The 18970-nt window shown below is 52.6% G+C and overlaps 1 protein-coding gene and 1 long non-coding RNA gene across 10 annotated transcripts in view; one reads left to right on the plus strand and one right to left on the minus strand.

Moving 5' to 3' along the window:
• The first annotated feature begins 1563 nt into the window (after positions 1-1563).
• CAND2 (cullin associated and neddylation dissociated 2 (putative)) overlaps positions 1564-18970 on the plus strand; it is a 38674-nt gene continuing 21267 nt past the window's right edge. For 2 of the 9 annotated variants that reach the window (XM_001084764.5, XM_077993435.1), the window contains exons 1-7: positions 1564-1672; positions 7952-8095; positions 12257-12411; positions 13149-13272; positions 14992-15257; positions 18384-18489; positions 18641-18783. In XM_001084764.5, coding sequence (XP_001084764.3) covers positions 1605-1672; positions 7952-8095; positions 12257-12411; positions 13149-13272; positions 14992-15257; positions 18384-18489; positions 18641-18783 — 1006 coding nt within the window. In that variant the 5' untranslated portion in view covers positions 1564-1604. Of the gene's footprint in view, positions 1673-7951; positions 8096-12160; positions 12434-13066; positions 13273-14991; positions 15258-18363; positions 18490-18640; positions 18784-18970 lie in introns of all 9 variants that reach the window. The other 7 variants (XM_077993436.1, XM_077993438.1, XM_077993437.1 and 4 more) reach the window with 6 other exon arrangements.
• Positions 8027-13638, minus strand: LOC144339287 (uncharacterized). The gene is made up of 3 exons (XR_013414181.1): positions 11333-13638; positions 10744-11025; positions 8027-8253 (listed from the first exon to the last, which is right to left on the minus strand). It is a non-coding gene; the product is annotated as an uncharacterized LOC144339287 (long non-coding RNA).

An 18970-nucleotide genomic window follows, 5' to 3' on the forward strand; every position in this document is an offset into this window, starting at 1 on the left:
CACCCACCTCAACCTCCCAAAATGCTGGGATTACAGGCATGAGCCAATGCGCCCAGTCAGCCACAGCCTTATCTTTTTCTTTCTTCCTTTTTTTTTCTGAGATGGATTCTGTCCGCCAGGTCAGAGTGCAGTGGCGCAATCTTGGCTCACTGCAAGCTCCGCCTCCTGGGTTCAGGCCATTCTCCTGCCTCAGCCTCCAGAGTAGCTGGGACTACAGGTGCCCGGCACCACGCCCAGTTAATTTTTGTATTTTTAGTAGAGACGAGGTTTCACCTTGTTAGCCAGGATGGTCTCGATTTCCTCACCTCATGATCCACCCACCTTGGCCTCCCAAAGTGCTGGGATTACAGGCCTGAGCCCCCGCGCCCGGCCACCACCTTGGGACCTTTGCACCAGCTGCTCACTCTGTCTGGGAAGCTCTTCCCTCAAACCTTTGCCCAGCTGCTTCATCTGTTGAGGTTTTAGCCCAAATGTCTCCTCCTCAAAAAGTGCCCTCCCTGACCTTTGCTAAAGTTGCCCCTCCACGCTCCAGGAACTGTCTATTTTATTTTCTGAAGAGCTCTTATTTTCCTTATCTAATTACTTTCTTCCTTCATGCTTATTTCCTCCACTAAAGTGTAAAGTCCCCAGAGGGCAGGGGCCATTTGTGTCTAACACCCTGCCGCATTGCATCCCTATTGTATAGAACCTAGGCACCTCATAATAACAGGTGTTCAAGGGGGTGTCAATTTAATAAAGATTTATTTTATCCTTATTTTATCCTTATAGCCCAGAGAGGCTGTTTCATTATCCCAAGATCACACAGTCAGGAAGCAGCCTAGCAGAGATTTGAAGCCAGGCTTGTCTGGTTCTGAAGCACAGAATCTTTTTGTAAGGATTGTTGCCCAGGATATTAAGGGATCTGCAGTCAATCCTGACTCCATCCCAGATTCATTAGCTGTGTGACCCTCAGCAAATCCCTTTGCTTTTGGCCTCAGTTGCATTGCTAAAAAAAAATGAAGAAACTGACCCCGCCATCCTGAGGGTTGGGGATGGCAGGCAGGGAGCCTTGTGTGACTGAGTTCATTCCCCAGATGCTGTCTGGCTCAGGGGCGGGCAAGCATCGTGGGTGAGGGGATTGGGTGAGGGGTTCTTTGGTTGGCCTGACCAACTTTGGTTGATAGCTCCTGTTTCTTGAATGCCCACAGATGAGAAAGCTGAGGCTCAGAGAGGTAAAGTAACTTGGCCAAGGCTACACAGCAGAAGAGGCAGAACTGGGATTCGAACCTGAGACTCTCTGATATCATATCCATGCTGCAAGACAGAGCTGGCACTTAGGGGAATAACAACGAGGTGGTGGCCGGGTAGTGAGCTCCCCGTCTCTGGGGGTGTGCAAGCCGGCGCTGCACTGTTAGCTGGGCAGGGGCTGGGGCCGGGGCCAAGACCACCGAGTCAGGCCCAGGCCCGCCCGCCTCCCGCAGCCGCCATGGCCAAGGCGTGAGCACGGGGCGGGGCGGGAGCTGCTATTTCTGTCTGGTGAGCGCAGCCCGCGCAGCTGGCGAGGGAGGGGGCGCCCGCGCCGCCATATTCCCTCCCGCCGGCCAGCCCCGCGGCGCGCAGCCACCATGAGCACCGCCGCCTTCCACATCTCCAGCCTCCTGGAGAAGATGACGTCCAGCGACAAGGACTTCAGGTGCACCCCGCCTCCGGCCCCCCGCCTCTCCTTCCCCTGTAAAGCCGGGGGCCTTCTTCCCCTCCCGAAGTGCCAGCCCATCCCCCATGACCATGCAGCCCCCTGCCTCTTCTGTCTTCTCCCTGCATTAAGCTGCGCCCCCTCCCCACAGACCCACTCCTGCCTCGTGGTCCCCACTGAAGCTCCGGCCGTTCTCCCCTAGTGGCGGTCCTGCCCCTCCGCGACTCCAGTCCCTGCTTCGTCTCCCACCGTGCAGGCTTCAGCCCGGCCTCTCATCCCCCATCAGAGCCCCAGCTCCGCCCCTCTGCACCCTGCCTCGGCCTCTCCTCCCTCTGTATGGCCCCCTTCTTCCCCCGCAACTGATGCCCCAGCGCCCCCATCCCCCGCCACCTTCAGCAAGTCCACAGTGAAGCCCTCCGCCTCTCCCTGGGGACCCCATCACCTCCCTCTCCTCCGCATTGAAACCGGACCCTTCCTGGGACCGCTATCCCCTGCTGACTTTCTCACTGGCACCCTCAGTGATGTCCGCTTCTCAACATCACCCGGACCCCTCCCTCCCACTCTCCCTCCCACCCTGGGGATTGTTCAGACCCAGCCTAAAGGAGGGGGCTGGGCTGAGTCTGGCTTTCCAGTCACAGGTAGGTGATGGTTGGGGTGGGACCTTCTAGGTTTTGTGTGCCACTCCGCTTCCCCAGTCCCTTTTTCCTTTTTTCCCCCTCTCACAGTATCACAGAACTACAGGAATAGAGCTGAAAAGAACGGTGGAAACATCTGGTCCAATGAGTTTCCACCTGCATTCTCCGGGGAAACAGGCCCAGGGAAGAAAAGGGATTGGCCCGTGGTCTCATGGCCAGTTCTGGCCCCTCCAGCTGAAAGAAGACCTTGGAGACTCAGTGAACACTTTTTCACTTTGTCCCCATTTTACAGATAGGGAAACTGAGTCTCAGGCATGAAGGGTGTAGGTTCAGTCACAAAGCCAGGAAGTGGGAGACTTAGTCCAAATCCAGGCCAGTCTAATACAGAGGCCAAGATCTTAGTGAGGCCCTCTGATTCCAGCCCCCTGACAGGTTAGGAGACTGAGACCTGCTCTGGTAGTCTGACTCCTACTCTTCTCCTGCAGCCCATTCCTCAGTACCCCTCAAGAGTCCCCCACATGAATAGAGCCTGGGATCCAAGGTCTTGGCTTCAGATCCCAGCTGCCATCACTCACTGGCTGTGTGACCAAGGACAAGTAACTTAACCCCCATGAGTTTCCTGTGCTTCTGTTTCTATAAAATGGGGGTAACAGAACCCATCTCTGAGGATTGGGGTAATGACGAAAAAGATAGTACATGTGAAATGCTCAGGTTCGTGGCAGGCACTGGGTCGGTGCTTAATAAATGGACACTGCTATGATTCTGTGCACATTCAAAATCTGCCACGCCCTGTCCCCTCTCTAAACCTTCACTAGGGGGATTCTTTGCTCTCCCTTGACCTCCTCCCTTCATCTGACAGCTCCTGTAATTCTTTGGGATGCCTCTTGACCCCAGGCAGGATTAGGCACCTCTCCTGAGCTCCCACCATGCCTCCCCTCATGTTTCTGCTAGATCACTTCAGCCCTGGGAGACCCTGAGCTCCTGGGCCACCCGGACTATGCACTTTCTCTTAGTGCCCCAGCAACTGTGCTGGGTACACAGTAGGTGCTTAGTGAATGTTCGCTGGGTCCCAGGCTCCCTACTGTGCACTCCACATGTAATCTCAGTCCACCCATGGGTGGTAGTGATTGTTCTTCCTGTTTTCCAGAGGCTTGGAGGAGTGCAGTGACTTGCCCAAGGTCACATAGCTGGCTAGTGGCCTAGGGGATTTGTGCTACTGTCTCTCAGGCCTCAGGTCCAGTCTCTGGGAGAGGGAGTTGGCCCTGCCAGCTAGAGCCCGAGAAGTCCTTTCAGCCTGTCTCTGCCAGTGGCCTGGAGAACACTTAAAACCACCCCAAGCATGTGAGAATGGTATCTATTTTTAAAGTTCGAATACCAGGGTGCTGGGTCCTGCAGACCAGCTGTTCAGGCGCCCGTGTGGCCAAGGGTTTCGGCTGAGTTGCCTCTAGGGTTTCTCTGTAATGAAACTGAGACTATGTCCTCTGGTTCCTGGAGGGGGGCAGTGACTGCAAATGAAGGTCCCAGGTTGGGTGGAGGAGACCTTTGATTCCTGTTCTTCCTGGGCCCTGGCTTTATGGGCAGGAGGTGCCCCTTTACCACAGAGGCTCCAACAGTCAAAACGAGTACACTTGGGGGTCTTGTTCTTGAAAACACAGTAGTAGTGATTGAGAAGCCAGGAGACGTGTGTGGTGGGCTGGTTTTCCGCCCAGTTTGCTGTTACCTTAGGCAGTTTGTGCAGCCTCCCTGAACCTAGTTTTCTTACTACCTCATGCTAAGAGCTGGTTGTCCTATTGAAACCTCCCAAGGATACTATGAGGTAGGGCAAAGAAAAGTTCTCATATATATAGAAAATATGAGGCCCAGAGAAAAGGAGGTAGTTGCCCAATGTCACCTGGTTGATAGATGGCAAGACCAGTATACTCACTTAAAGCCAAACTTTGGTGCTCAAGCTCTTATCCACCAAATTATATACTTTTCCTTCCCTCTCCCATCCCTGCACACATAACACATGTAAAATATGGCTTCCTTTCTCTGAGAGCCAGTGTCTGCAGGAACCAGGGGTGTCTGAAATGCTGAGGCATACTTCAGAAGAGTTGGTTTCTGAGTTCGGGCTATTTGGCTGTAAATTCTGTTAAGGGCTAGCTCTCTCACTACCTCTCCTCCTGCCCTCACCCTCCCCGACAAAGCCCCCTGCAGACCTGTTCTTTGTTGAGCCTGGAGTCCCAGAGATAAACCTGATGGGCCTCTGCCCTCAGTGAGTGTACAGTCCAATGGAGAAGATGCTCTGGTGGCCAGACTTGTATTGCAGTGTGAGAAGTGCTATAAAGGAGGGGTGCAGAGTGCTCTGAAAGGATCCTGTCAGAACATTGTGTTTAGGGGCTGTGAATGCAGGGGTAGGGCAGGGTGGTCAGTCATCCCTGAGCTGGGACATTTGAGCTGGGGTCTTGATGGGTGAATAGGAGCTCAACAGGTGGAGAAGAGGAGCGGGGGCAGGAGGCCTATCTTGGGCAAAGAGGCACATCACCTGGGTTGCCAGGCTGAGCTGGGCCCCCATGGACTGCAGCAGAAACACAACTTGGAGACCCTGCATGCTATCTCAGAATGTCCCCTCAGCTAAGCAGACGTAGGCATGCATGTGCCCACCTCAGGCCTTGGCCTGGCTCAAATCCAAACCTCCTCCTTCACTTTACCTTTGCCCAGAGGTGGGCACAGTCAGTCCTACCATCCTGCCCGTGCTGCCAGCCCAGCCTCCTCCTCTCTCCTAGCAACTGGTGGCTAATCTACCTGTTAAAAATAAATAGGACATCGACCAGTCCACCCCTGGTAACAGGGCACTGTGGGCTGCGGTGACATCCAGGAGCAGGTCTGAGTCTGCACAGATGAGAGCCAGAATCCCAGCTGTGATAGTTTTTGCCACAGGAGGCTGGGGTCAGGGCTCTTGGTTGATTTGCTCAACCATGCTGGAAAGCAGGGCTAGTGTGGGGCAGCGGAGTGGCCCAGCAGGGCCGGCAAAAGCTGGAGGCTCTCTCCGAGGCAGCCTCGTGGTATCTCCTCGCTGCTCTGTCCTGTTTTCTTCTGAGACTCCGCTCACATGCCTGCAGGAGCCAGTCAGTGGGTGAAGTGGGCCTAGTGGGGACCAGGTAAACTGGGGAGAGGGCAACCACAACCTGACTCTAGTCAGGTATTGTCACCAGGGATTGTAGGCCCCGTTGTACAGAAATACTATGTTTTCAAGATAATCTGGAAGTCAGGTTTTTTTTTTTTGAATCTCACTCTATCACCCAGGCTGGAGTGCTATGGCACGATGTTGGCTCACTGCAATCTCTGCCTCCCAGGTTTGAGTGGTTCTCCTGCCTCAGCCTCCCAAGTAGCTGGGACTACAGGCGTGCACCACCACACCTGGCTAATTTTCGTATTTTTAGTAGAGATGGGGTTTCCCCATGTTGGCCAGGCTGGTCTCAAATTCCTGACCTTGAGTGATCCGCTGACCTTGGCCTCCCAAAGTGCTGGGATTACAGGCATGAGCTGCTGCACCTAGCCTGGAAGTCAGCATTTTATTTTATTTTATTTTATTTTGAGACAGAGTCTCGCACTGTCACCCAGGCTGGAGTGCAGTGGTGCGATCTCAGCTCACTGCAACCTTCGCCTCCCAGGTTCAAGTGATTCACCTGCCTCAGCCTTCCCAGTAGCTAGGATTACAGGTGCTCACTGCCGTGCTCGGCTAATTTTTGTATTTTTAATAGAGACAGGGTTTCACGATATTGGCCAGGCTGGTCTAGAACTTTTGATCTCAGGTGATCCACCCGCCTCAGCCTCCTAAAGTGCTGGGATTACAGGCGTGAGCCACTATGCCAGGCCAAAGTCAGTATTTTTATGTCAACTCTCCCAATGTTCAAATGTTGACAAGTAATTTAAATTTTTGAAAACACATTTGCAAGCTGGACATAGCTGAGGGCTACTAGTTTCAGACCTCTGCTCCTACCCTCTTAATTTTGGCAGGAATGGTGCCTAATAATGGCCCCAGCCTCAACTTTCCATGGCTTCCAGCTTAGACTCCCACTGCAGTTTCAAATGCCTGGGACGGCATCAGGATTTGTGGGGCCTGACACCAAAAGCCTGATTTTTCTGGGTGGGTAGCCCTTGCCTCTGATGCCCACCCTAGGTCAGTGAGCCAGTCAGCTATTGGTGCTGGTCTCCAAAATATGCCCATGCCCATCAGCATGGTGTAGGGCAGTGGTTTTCAAACGGTGGTCCCTGACCCTCAGCGTCATCCAGGAATTTGTTAGAAATGCAGATTCCTGGGCCCCAACTCAGACCTGCTGATTCAGAAACTCTGGGAATGGGGCCTAGTATTGTTTAACAAGCCCTGCTGGTGATTCTGATGCTGGCTATAGCTGGAGATCCACTGCTCTAAGGGCAGGGACCGAGCCAGTTCTCTGAGATGGGAGTGGACAGGGCTCGCCTTCCTCCATCTGTTTGGTAGGCCTCTAGCTCTGACTTGGACACAAGATATCTGTTCAACCTTCTGGCATCCTTTGGCTGGGCACAGTGGCTCACGCCTGTAATCGCAGCACTTTGGGAGGCCAAGGCAGGTGGATCATGATGTCAGGAGATCAAGATCATCCTGGCTAACACGGTGAAACCCCATCTCTACTAAAAATACAAAAAATTAGCCGGGTGTGGTGGCGGGTACCAGTAGTCCCAGCTACTCAGGAGGCTGAGGCAGGAGAATGGCGTAAACCCGGGAGGCGGAGCTTGCAGTGAGCCGAGATTGTGCCACTGCACTCTAGCCTGGGCGACAGAGCAAGACTCCATCTCAAAAAGCAAAACAAAACAACCTTCTGGCATCCCTTTGTCAGCTGTTGTGGGATGTGGATGATGTCATTATAATAATGGCAGTGCCATTTACTGAGCGCTCACCATGTGCACTTAAAACCCCATGAGGCAGATACTAGTCTCATCCCCGTTTTCAGACAGGTAAGCTAAGGCTTGGAGAGGTGAAATGACTTGTCCAAATTCACACTGCGTAAATGGTCGGGAGCCACCGACCCTGAAGCATTATGCATTTAGCCAGCATGCTGGGCCATTCCTAGTCTGCCACCATGTGGCAGTTGGTGTCACACATGTGGGTCTCCTTGTAGCCCAACCATACCCACTGCCCAAATAATCCACTGTCATGTGGCACTTAACGACAGGGAGACATTCTGAGAAGTGCATCATTAGGCAATTTTGTCCTTGTGTGAACCTCATAGAGTATGCTTACACAGCCTAGATGGTAGAACCTACTACACCACTAGGCTATATGGTGCGGCCTGTTGCTCCCAGGCTACGCACCTGTATTGAGTACTGTAGGCAGCTGTAACAGAGTGGTATCTGTGTGTCTAAACATAGAAAAGGTACAGTAAAAATAAGGTAGAAAAGATGAAAATGGCATGCCTATATAGGGCAGCCTCACTATAATCTTACGGGACAACCATTGTATATGTTGCCTCTCATTTACCAAAACATCATCATGTGACACAGGAGTGCATTTGACCTCGAATCTTTGTATTAAGGTCTACTTCTAGGGGAACCCTGAGGTACTGCCCAAATCCACCAGGGCCCAGGAGCTGCTCAGCAATCCTCCTCTGCCCTCCCTGCACAGGTTCATGGCCACCAGCGACCTGATGTCGGAGTTGCAGAAGGACTCCATTCAGCTGGACGAGGACAGTGAGCGCAAGGTGGTGAAGATGCTGCTCCGGCTCCTGGAGGACAAGAACGGTGAGGTGCAGAACCTGGCTGTTAAGTGGTGAGTGTCAGCCTTGGTGGAGCAGGAGAAGGGGCCCTACCTGGTGTGGGAGCATTCTGGGGACCCCTGTCCCTTTGGGGTACAACCTTGCAGAGGGGACCTGCTGAGCAGCTCTTGTTGAATGGTACCTTAGTCTTGAGTTTCCCCAGAAGAAGATGCTGAGACAAGGATTCAAATCTAAGTTTATTTGGGAGGTGATCCCAGGAAACATGGTGGAGGAGTAGGGAAGTGAGGCAGGAGAGGGAAGAGGACCAATCAAGGGTACGGTACAAAGCAAGTGACCACAGTGGGCTCGATGAGCTTAACCCCATGGGGACCTCTGGGACACAGTATAGGGCATGCCTCTTGGACTTTTCCCACTTAAAGGGTGAGGGAGCTGGGGTATTAGTCCACCAGCTCCCTGGTAGTCATTGGTTAAGGGCTGCTTCTGGGGTAGGACAGAGGGTTGTCCACTTTCTGCCACCTTTAGCCAGAGAAAGCCCTCAGACAGATGTAAATGCTGGGAAGGTCAAGCTGATACACATCAAGGTGGTAAAGGCTTAAAGGCTGGGCACGGTGGCTCATGCCTGTAATCCCAGCACTTTGAGAGGCCAAGGTGGGTGGATCACCTGAGGTCAGGAGTTCGAGACCAGCCTGACCAACCTGGTGAAACCCTGTCTCTACTAAATAATAATTTTTTAAAAAATTTGCTGGGCATGGTGGCACATGCCTGTAATCCCAGCTACTTGGGAGGCTGAGTAAGGAGAATCGCTTGAACTCAGGAGGCAGATATTGCAGTGAGCCGAGATTGTGTCATTGTACTCCAGCCTGGGCAACAAGAGCAAAAACTTCATCTCAAAAATAAAAAACAAAAAAGGCTTAGGGCACATGGGATTGGGAGAGGTCCTAAAAGCCCCAGCCTTAGATCACTGTGAGGCTGTGATCCTGAGACGTTGGCAAGTTATCTCCAGAGTAGAAAAAAACAAGACAAGGGTATGTGCAGAGCACGTGGGGATGCTTGGGTGGTAGAGTCATTCTCACACCCACACCTGAGAACCACTCGTGTAGGGCAGAGGTTGTCAACCTTGACTGCAGGTTAGCATCACCTGAGTAATTTTAAATAGAATGCCAGGGATCAAGGATCAACAGGGTGAGAGAATTGGGCACTGTCTTGCAAACCACTGTCTGGGAGCTGGGTCCAGGCATTCTTCCGGGGCATGTTAAAGAATTGCCCTGGTTGAGCAGGAGCAGGGGCCCTACCTGGTGTGGGAGCATTCTGGGGACCCCTGTCCCTTTGGGGTACAGCCTCACAGAGGGGACCTGCTGAGCAGCTCTTGTTGAATGGTACCTTAGTCTTGAGTTTCCCCAGAAGAAGATGTTAAAGAATTGCAACATGATCCCAAGAGCAGAGGGAATTCGGTAAAGGGTTTTCTGTAGGAAGGTGACATGGACAAGTTTATAAGTTGGGAGTGTCTTTCTGGTCATGGAGTAGACTTAGGATGGAGTGTGGTTTCCCACCAGCAGAACCAATACCTTTTTATAACAAATCGTTTGTAATACTGTTTTCCTATTAGGAAATGAAATTCGTACATTATAAAACCTACGTCTACACATAATGCCCTAACCTTAACCATAAAGGCAAACTAGAAGGAATGTAGCTTATAGTAAAGTAGTATGTGTTTCCGTGTATGCGTGCTGGGGCACTGTGATGGTAGAAGTGATGAAGTCACGAGAAGCCTGTACCTGCATGTAAACTCATCATGAGTACTCATCATGAGTACAGATACCAGATATAGACAGGGGGTGTTGGGACTCAGGTTTCAGAATTGGAGGCATTGCTCTTAGTGGCAAGATTTTCTTTTTTCTTTTTTTTTTTTTTTGAGACAGAGTCGCACTTTGTCACTCAGGCTGGAGTACAGTGGTGCAATCTCAGCTCATTGTGACCTTCTCCTCCCAGGTTCAAGCAATTCCCATGTCTCAGCCTCCTGAGTAGCTGGCATTACAGGCACACACTACCACGCCTGGCTAATTTTTGTATTTTTAGTAGATGCGGGGTTTCGCCATGTTGGCTAGGCTGGTCTTGAACTCCTGACCTCAAGTGATCTGCCTGCCTTGGCCTCCCAAAGTGCTGGGATTACAGGCATGAGCCACCACGCCCAGCCAGGATTTTCTAAAGTGAGTGACCATCTCCCAATGAAGTTTCCCAGAAAACAAAGTACACTTTTCCTTCTATTTACCTGAAAATTGCATTCTTGGAAAATCTAGAATGCGGTATATTAAAACAATGTAAAAATATTTTGTGTCTCTGTATAAACTGAAATGTTAGACTCAGATAATTACAGAAAGGCCTTTTGCCTATACAAATGCCCATTGGGATGTTAGAATTTCTTGCGGGGCATGGACAATGCTTTGTTTTGCATTGTGGTCTTTCTGCGGTTCCTGCTCCCCACCCGCTTAAAGGCCAGAAGTACTAACTCTATAGTTATGATGACCAAGGACACCCATAAATTGCCAAGGCGGTATTACTTCTAGTGGGAACCAGTGCTATAGGAGGTAGGATGGAGGATTTCATCATTATGTAGATAGAGGAGCTGTGGAGAAGGAAGCTGAGAGAGCCAAGGTTTGAAAACCATGGTGCGCATGCCTGTAGTCCCAGCTATTCTGGAGGCTGAGGCAAGAGGATCACTTGAGGCCAGCAGTTCAAGACCAGCCTGGGCAACATAGCAAGACACTAAAAAAAGAAATTAGCCAAGCGTGGTGGCTTGAATATGTAATCTCATCTATGTAGGAGGATTGCTTGAGCCCAGGAGTTCGAGGCTGCCATGGGCTATGATCATGCCACTGTATTCCACCCTGGGCAACAGAGCAAGACCTCATCTCAAAAAAAAAAAAAAATCAAGAAAAAAGAAAAGCATTGTCCACTGCAGTCACCTGAAGCCCTTGTTGAAACTCTATATTCTTGGCCGGGCACGGTGGCTCAAGCCTGTAATCCCAGCACTTTGGGAGGCCGAGGCGGGCGGATCACAAGGTCAGGAGATCGAGACCACAGTGAAACCCCGTCTCTACTAAAAATACAAAAAATTAGCCGGGCGCGGTGGCGGGCGCCTGTAGTCCCAGCTACTCAGGAGGCTGAGGCAGGAGAATGGCGGGAACCCGGGAGGCGGAGCTTGCAGTGAGCCGAGATCGCGCCACTGCACTCCAGCCTGGGCAACAGCGTGAGACTCCGTCTCAAAAAAAAAAAAAAAAAAAAAAAGAAACTCTATATTCCCTGCCCAGGGATTCATATTCAGGGGATGGAGCAGGGAGGGAGCTGGGGCAGAGGATGAGACCATAGCACCCTGGAATCTGCATTCTGATGCAACCAATGTCTGAGAACTACTCAGGTAGGGCAGAGGTTGTCAGCCTCGACTGCATGTTAGAATCACCTGGGGAATTTTAAATGCCCTCCCGCCTCCAGGTCACACGTGAAACCAATTAACTCAGACTCTCTGAGGGCAGTGCCCAGGTAGGCATTTTTCAGAGGCCCAGGTGATGGCAACTAAGGCTGAGAACCCAGGCATCTAGTGCAGCTGTTTTTACACTTTCCTGTGCATTAGAATCACCTGGGGACCTTGTGGCGCTACAGATCCTGGCTCAATAGATCTAGGGTAGGGTAGGGCCTGAGATTCCACATCCTGAACAAGCTTCCGAGTGGTGTTGCCGATGCTAACCCACCACCAAACTTTGAGAAGCAAGCCTCTAAGGTAGAGGTTCTCCAAATGTGCTCCCTGGACCACCTACACTATCAGCCTCAACTGGGAGCTTGCTAGAAATGCACGCTGTTAGGCCCCACCGAGATAGCCCTCCTGACTCTGAAACTCTGGGGGTGGGGCCCAGCAATCTGTTTTAACAAGCCCTCCAGGGGATTCAGATGCACGCTCAAGTTTGAGCACCCTTGTTCTGGGGCACTATTTGGCCATTTCCTGAGACGTAAAACAAGAAGAAACGTAGGTTTGGGATGTGCCAGGAACAATTTTGGCATAGCCAGAGAGTACCTCTTTCTGGCCAAACAGGGGCTCCCCTGGTGATCTGAGGCCTTTTCCTCAGCACATGTGGTCCCAGGAGCATGAAGGGACATAAAGGGGCAGCCTGACTCAGGCTGAACCTTGGGACCTTGGACTCACCTTCCCACTCCCTGCTCAGCCTGGGTCCTCTGGTGGGCAAAGTGAAGGAGTACCAGGTGGAGACCATCGTGGACACCCTGTGCGCCAACATGCGGTCAGACAAGGAGCAGCTGCGAGACATCGCCGGCATTGGCCTCAAGACCGTCCTCTCGGAGCTCCCCCCTGCAGCCACAGGTACCCAGGTCCCCAGGACTAGGTACTGTTAGTATTTGTCCTAGTTAATGGTAAAAAACAAAAAAACACTGAGGCACAGAGAGTTGAAGAGACATACCTGAGGTCACTCAGCTAGTAAGCAGGGCAGAGAATTCAGGCCCAGCTCCGTTTAAGTTCATGCTTCTGTGTCAGTTAGAAATGCTTTTAGCTCAAGTGATGAAATCTAACCAACGACAGTTTAAAGAAATCAGGGGTGGTTTTTCCTCACATGGCAATCCTGGAGGAATCAGCCACTCCATTTCGGTAGCAATTCATTTAGTGGCTCAATATTGACAGGGTTCAGGTCTTGCCCCATGTCCCCTCCCTTTATAGGGAAAGCACACGTTTTCCCAGAAGCCCCCATACGACTTCCACTGATATCTCACTGGCAAGAGCTGGATCACCCAGCCACTCCCAGCAGCAAGGGAGGCAGGAAAGGAAGTGTTTAACTTTCCCTGCCTCCCTAGAGGAATGGGGAAAGGAAGAAGGACTTGGGTGTGTGAGTGCCACCCAGCAGCTCGGCCATTGGCTCTGCAGCTCCCCTAGCTGTCTCCTTTACTTTGGCCAGACTCTGGGTCAAACCTGGGACCTCTGGAGCCCTGGCAAGATTCCCTGGGATGTGGGCTCAGGAACACAGCCAGAGCAGAGGCAGACCAGTGGTAAAGGCTGCCTTTCCCCCAGGCCAGGGCCTCACTGTGCCCACCTTGTGCCCTGTGCAGGCTCCGGGCTGGCCACCAACGTGTGCCGGAAGATCACAGGCCAGCTCACCAGTGCCATTGCCCAGCAGGAGGATGTGGCTGTGCAGCTGGAAGCCCTGGACATCCTCTCTGACATGCTGAGCAGGTGTGGGAGGCCACCCTGGGTATTGAGGAAGAATGGGTAAAAGGGGACAGGAAGGGACTCAAATCACAGAGCTAGCACCTACTGCACACCAAGCCCTGTGCTCGGGGCTCCTTAATCATCCCAGCAGCCTCGTAAAGGAGAACTCAATTGTCACATGTTTACAGGCTCTGAGAGGTGATGTGGTCACACGGTCAGTAAAACCTCCCACGACTTGAATACCTGCTCTAACCAGAAAAATGTCAGGCGCTGGCCTAATGTTCGGAACATGGGGTTAGATCAGTCTTGGTTGTTCCTAGGGAGGAGTTCACAGACATGTATAAAACTGTGAATGGAGTAAGCACAACAGTTAAGGATAAGAACAGGGCTGACAGGAGCTCAGAGGAGCCCCCAGCCCAGCTGGGAACGAGGAGCCTTCTAAAAGAGCGTGCTGCTAGAGTTGAGCCTTCGAGGAGGGGCAGGACTTAGCTGAGTTTGGGCAGGTATAAGGAGGATGCTGGAGGGGAGACTGCCCCCAGTCCGGAAGGCAGAGATGGGGGAAGACTTGGGGTCCCAGAGTCTGCCAGGGGTCGTGGGGCAGGCTGTAATGTGGAGAGGTGGGTATGGAGAGATGAGGTGGAGGGCTGGCCAGGAGCCATGGGGTGGGGTGAGTATTTGTGTGTTCCACTCTGATCTTTCTCTCTGCAGTGGAGAGTAGATGGGAGGGGATTGAACAGGCTGGGGACTGGTTAAAAGGCTACTATAGGGAAAGCAATTCGGGTTGTATTCAGGAGGTAGACTCCACAGGACTTGGAGTGGGCAAGAGAGGCGGGGACTGGAGGCTGACCCCTAGGGTTCTGCCTTTAGTAACTGGCGGGGGCAGACAGAGGTGCTGTGATGGGGTGCACTCTGGGAGCCAGGAGCAGGTGTGTGGGGAGGAAGGTGATGGATTCAAGCTGGGGCATGTTGAACTTGAGGTTCCTGGGAGGCACCCACTCAACCACACGCTCCATGAGGGCAGGTCCCAGGATCAGTCTATCTTGTTCACCCTGGCTTCCAGCACAGTCCCTGTCACTTAGCAGGTGAATAGACAAATGAAACCCAGGAGAGAGGGTTGGGTAGGACATAGAAATAAGGGAGAGTGAGGTCAGTGTGTTTGTGTAAAGTGAGAAAAGGTCTCGGGATGTTTATGGGACAGAAAATGCACGGGCCTCGTTTGAAGGTGTGGATAGAAGCTGCTGAAGCAGGCAGGGGCCGTGCTGTGTGCGTGGAAGCCATTCTCTGGTGTTGCCTCTTGAGCCCAGAGCTCAGCATCTCCAAAGGCACTAAGGAGCCATGGAAGGAGTTAAGCAGAGGAGTGACCAGGTGAGAAGTAGATTTTATACTGCTCTGGTCTCAGCGAGGAGGATGGACAGAGGGGGATGGTATTGAGGCAAGGCCTAGACTTACAAGAAGTAGGGACAGCCTTACTCGATCTCCCATGCTTCCCCCATCAGGTCCTTCTCCCTGGGCTGGGAGCCAGGCTTTGCACTGCTGAGAAGTACCTTTCTCTCTCCGCTTTCTCTCATGTAACAAAATAATTAAAATAATTCCTCCTCACAGTTGCAGGGCACCTCTTTTGCAAGGACCATTGAGTTGCCATAATCCTGGGAATGAGGCCGGGAGAGAATGGGGAGAGGGGCGGAGCGTGGCCCAGGCTGCCCGCGGGGTGCGACCGGCCTGATGCCCCCTCGTGTTCCCCAGGCTGGGTGCCCCGCTGGGCGCCTTCCACGCTAGCCTCCTGCACTGTCTGCTGCCACAGCTGAGCAGCCCGCGCCTGGCGGTGCGCAAGCGGGCGGTTGGAGCGCTTGGCCACCTGGCGGCCGCCTGCAGCACCGACCTCTTCGTCGAACTCGCTGACCACCTACTGGACCGGCTTCCCGCCCCACGGGCGCCCACCAGCCCGGCTGCCATCCGCACCCTGATCCAATGTTTGGGCAGCGTCGGCCGCCAGGCCGGCCACCGCCTCGGTAAGGGGGCGGGGAAGGGGCAGGGCCTGGGATGGCATGGTGGGTGGAGCTTAGGAGCGAGCCAATGACTCGGTAAGGGGGTGGAGCTTGGGGCGCCGTGCAGCCCGGGCGTAAGGGTGGACAGCCCCCTTGGTAGGGAGGATGGAGCGGGACCTGGACTGACGTGGTGGGTGGGGCCTGGGCCGGGCTGCTTCCTCGGTTGGTTGGTGTGCCTGAAGCCCTTGGAACGCAGAGGTTGGGGCCGGGCACGGCTTGAGAGGTGCAGGGCGGGCCGGAGCTGGACAAACCACCCGGCCTGAGCTCCTGCCTAGTGCAGATGGTTCAGAGAAGGGGGTTGGATCAACCACTTCCGAGACCTGGGGACTGGCTGGTAATTACAATTTTAAGTCACGCCACTAAACTGTTAGACTATATTCTGTTCTCCCACTTTGACAAAGATATCTTAGTAACAGCCCGTGGGCCAAGTTTGAATTTTTTTTTTTTTTTTTTTTTTTTTTTTTGAGACGGAGTCTCACGCTGTTGCCCAGGCTGGAGTGCAGTGGCGCGATCTCGGCTCACTGCAAGCTCCGCCTCCCGGGTTCCCGCCATTCTCCTGCCTCAGCCTCCTGAGTAGCTGGGACTACAGGCGCCCGCCACCGCGCCCGGCTAATTTTTTGTATTTTTTTTAGTAGAGACGGGGTTTCACTGTGGTCTCGATCTCCTGACCTTGTGATCCGCCCGCCTCGGCCTCCCAAAGTGCTGGGATTACAGGCTTGAGCCACCGCGCCCGGCCTCAAGTTTGAATTTTTAAGAAACAATTTAATGTGCATACAATAAACCGCACTATTTAAAGTGTACAATTAAGTGTGTTTTGACCTTTGTGTATATCCGTGAAACATTTCCATCACCCCCAAAAGCTTCCTTGTGTCCGTGTGCAGTCCAGCTCTCTCTGCCTTGTCCAGGCAGCCACTGATCTGCTTTCTGTCACTATAGATTAGTTTTTTAGAAATGGAAAGCTGCAATCAGGTTTGAATGTATCTTCAGACACCTTGGAATTCTGACTATACCAAGACAGTTTGGATAGAGTTGGCCTACGGTCAGCCTCTCCTAACTCCTGGCTCTCTCACTGCAAGCGGCCTTGCAGGCACACATGGGGACAACCCCAGCTGACATGGCCACACCCTGTCCCATTTCTCCCAAACAGCAGCCAGCCCTCAGCCATCCTTGGTTGCATGGACCCGGGAAAGAGGCCTGTGCAGGCTCAGACAAGGGGTCAGGATCCGTTGGGCGGGAAACTCTGGGGTCCTCAGATACCCAGACAGAATGGAGTCTAGGAGTGCTGGGGGGTCTCTAGGTCAGCATGTCTCTTCTTGTACTGTGAGGAAGGATGTGGCTGGAGAAGGGCATGAGTGGGATGCTCTAAAGCCTAGAGACCAGGCAGGAACCCCTCTTGCCTGGTCTATTAGGGCAGTACCTGCCTCCCGTTTCTCCTATCCAGGGACTTACAACCTAGTGAAGGAAATTAGGCCAGGACATGAGTAATGGTTTTGATAACAGAAGCTACTTATCGAGTGCCTGCTTGTGCAGAACCTGGACTAAACTTATTTATTTATTTTTTTGAGAGAGAGTCTCACTCTGTTGCCCAGGCTGGAGTGCAGTGGTGCAATCTCGGCTCACCGCAACCTCCGCCTCCCAGATTCAAGCGATTCTCCTGTCTCAGCCTCCGGAGTAGCTAGGACTACAGGCGCACGCTACGATACCTGGCTAGTTTTTGTATTTTTAGTAGAGACAGGGTTTCACTATGTTGGTTGGCCAGGTTGGTCTTGAACTCCTGACCTCATGATCCCGTGATCTGCCCGCCTCGACCTCTCAAAGTGCTAGGATTACAGGGGTGAGCCACTGCGCCCAGCCTTGGACTAAGCTTTTCTTAACTTTTTTTTTTTTTTCAGACTGAGTCTCATGTCTCGCTCTGTTGCCCAGGCTGGAGTGCCGTGGCACAATCTCTGCTCACTGTAACCTCCACCTCCCAGGTTCAAGCGATTCTCCTGCCTCAGTCTCCCAAGTAGCTGGGATTATAGGGGCGCACTGCCACACGCAGCTAATTTTTGAATTTTTAGTAGAGATGGAGTTTCACCATGTTGGCCAAGCTGGTCTCGAACTCCTGACCTCAGATGATCCATCTGCCTCGGCCTCCCAAAGTGCTGGGGTTACAGGTGTGAGCCACGCGCCCAGCGTAAGCTATTTATCTTTTTTTTTTTTTTTTTTTTTTGAGGTAGAATCTCGCTGTGTCCCCCAGGCTGGAGTACAATGACGCTATCTTGTCTCACTGCAACCTCCACCTCCCAGGTTCAAGCAATCCTCCTGCCTCAGCCTCCTGAGTAGCTGGGACTACAGGTGTGTGCCACCACACCCAGCTAATTTTTTGTATTTTTAGTAGAGACAGGGTTTCACCGTGTTAGCCAGGATGGTCTCGATCTCCTGAGCTTGTAATCCACCTGCCTTGGACTACCAAAATGCTGGGATTACAGGCATGAGCCACCACGCCTTGCCTAAGCTATTTATCTTTTTTTTTTTTTTTTTTTTTTTTTGAGACTGACTCTCGCTCTGTTGCCCAGGCTGGAGTGCAGTGGTGCAATCTTGGCTCACTGCAAGCTCTGCCTCCCGGGTTCACGCCATTCTCCTGCCTCAGCCTCCTGAGTAGCTGGGACTACAGGCACCCGCCACCGCGCCCGGCTAATTTTTTGTATTTTTAGTAGAGACGGGGTTTCACCGTGGTCTCAGTCTCCAGACCTTGTGATCCAACCGCCCTGGCCTCCCAAAGTGCTGGGATTACAGGCGTGACTCACGGCGCCCAGCCAGCTATTTATCTTTATATAATTTATCTTCACAAAATCTCTGCCCAGGAGACATTGTTATCCTTGTTGTGAAAATCAGCTAAGGTCAAAGAAATGTTGTGACCTGCCCAAAGTCCCATAGCAGTTGGGTGGCAGAGTCAGGGCTAGAACCCACATCTGCTTGACTATGAAACCTCTGAGTTGAATCTGCAGTGGTCAGCGCTGTAGGTGCGGGGACAGGCTGAGTGCTGCGGGCTGGGGGAACTCCATGAGAGTGTCTGGCTTGGGTTCAGTGACCCACCCGGCCCTGCAGGGGCTCACCTGGACCGCCTGGTGCCCCTGGTGGAGGATTTCTGCAACCTGGATGATGATGAGCTCCGGGAGTCCTGCCTCCAGGCTTTTGAGGCCTTCTTGAGGAAGTATGTATGGTGGGATTGCCTGGGGACTCCTTTGGGAAGTTGGTGGGGATGCTGGCCTCAAAGCAGTAAAATTTCAGGACTCCCGTTGGGCCCTACCCCCTACTCCCATCCTGACTGGATTCAGCAAAGCATTCCTCATCCTACCCCACAGGTGCCCCAAGGAAATGGGCCCTCACATGCCCAACGTGACCAGCCTCTGCCTCCAGTACATAAAACATGACCCCAACTACAACTACGACAGTGATGAGGATGAGGAGCAGATGGAGACAGAGGATAGTGAATTCAGTGAGCAAGGTTGGTGGACAGCCCGTCATTGGGGTTGGAGGGTGGAGGTGAGCACAGCCTTCTTGGGATCCCCCAGCCAAAGACAGTGGTCACATTTGGTGCCCCTGTCCTGATGCCAGCTCTTCCTCAAGCTCCAGTCCCACCTGCTGTGACTGCATAGAGCACAGTAATGATAGTAGTCATTGCTGTCATTTAT

Source organism: Macaca mulatta, chromosome 2 (genome assembly GCF_049350105.2).
Source record: "Macaca mulatta isolate MMU2019108-1 chromosome 2, T2T-MMU8v2.0, whole genome shotgun sequence".
NCBI lineage: Eukaryota > Metazoa > Chordata > Mammalia > Primates > Cercopithecidae > Macaca > Macaca mulatta.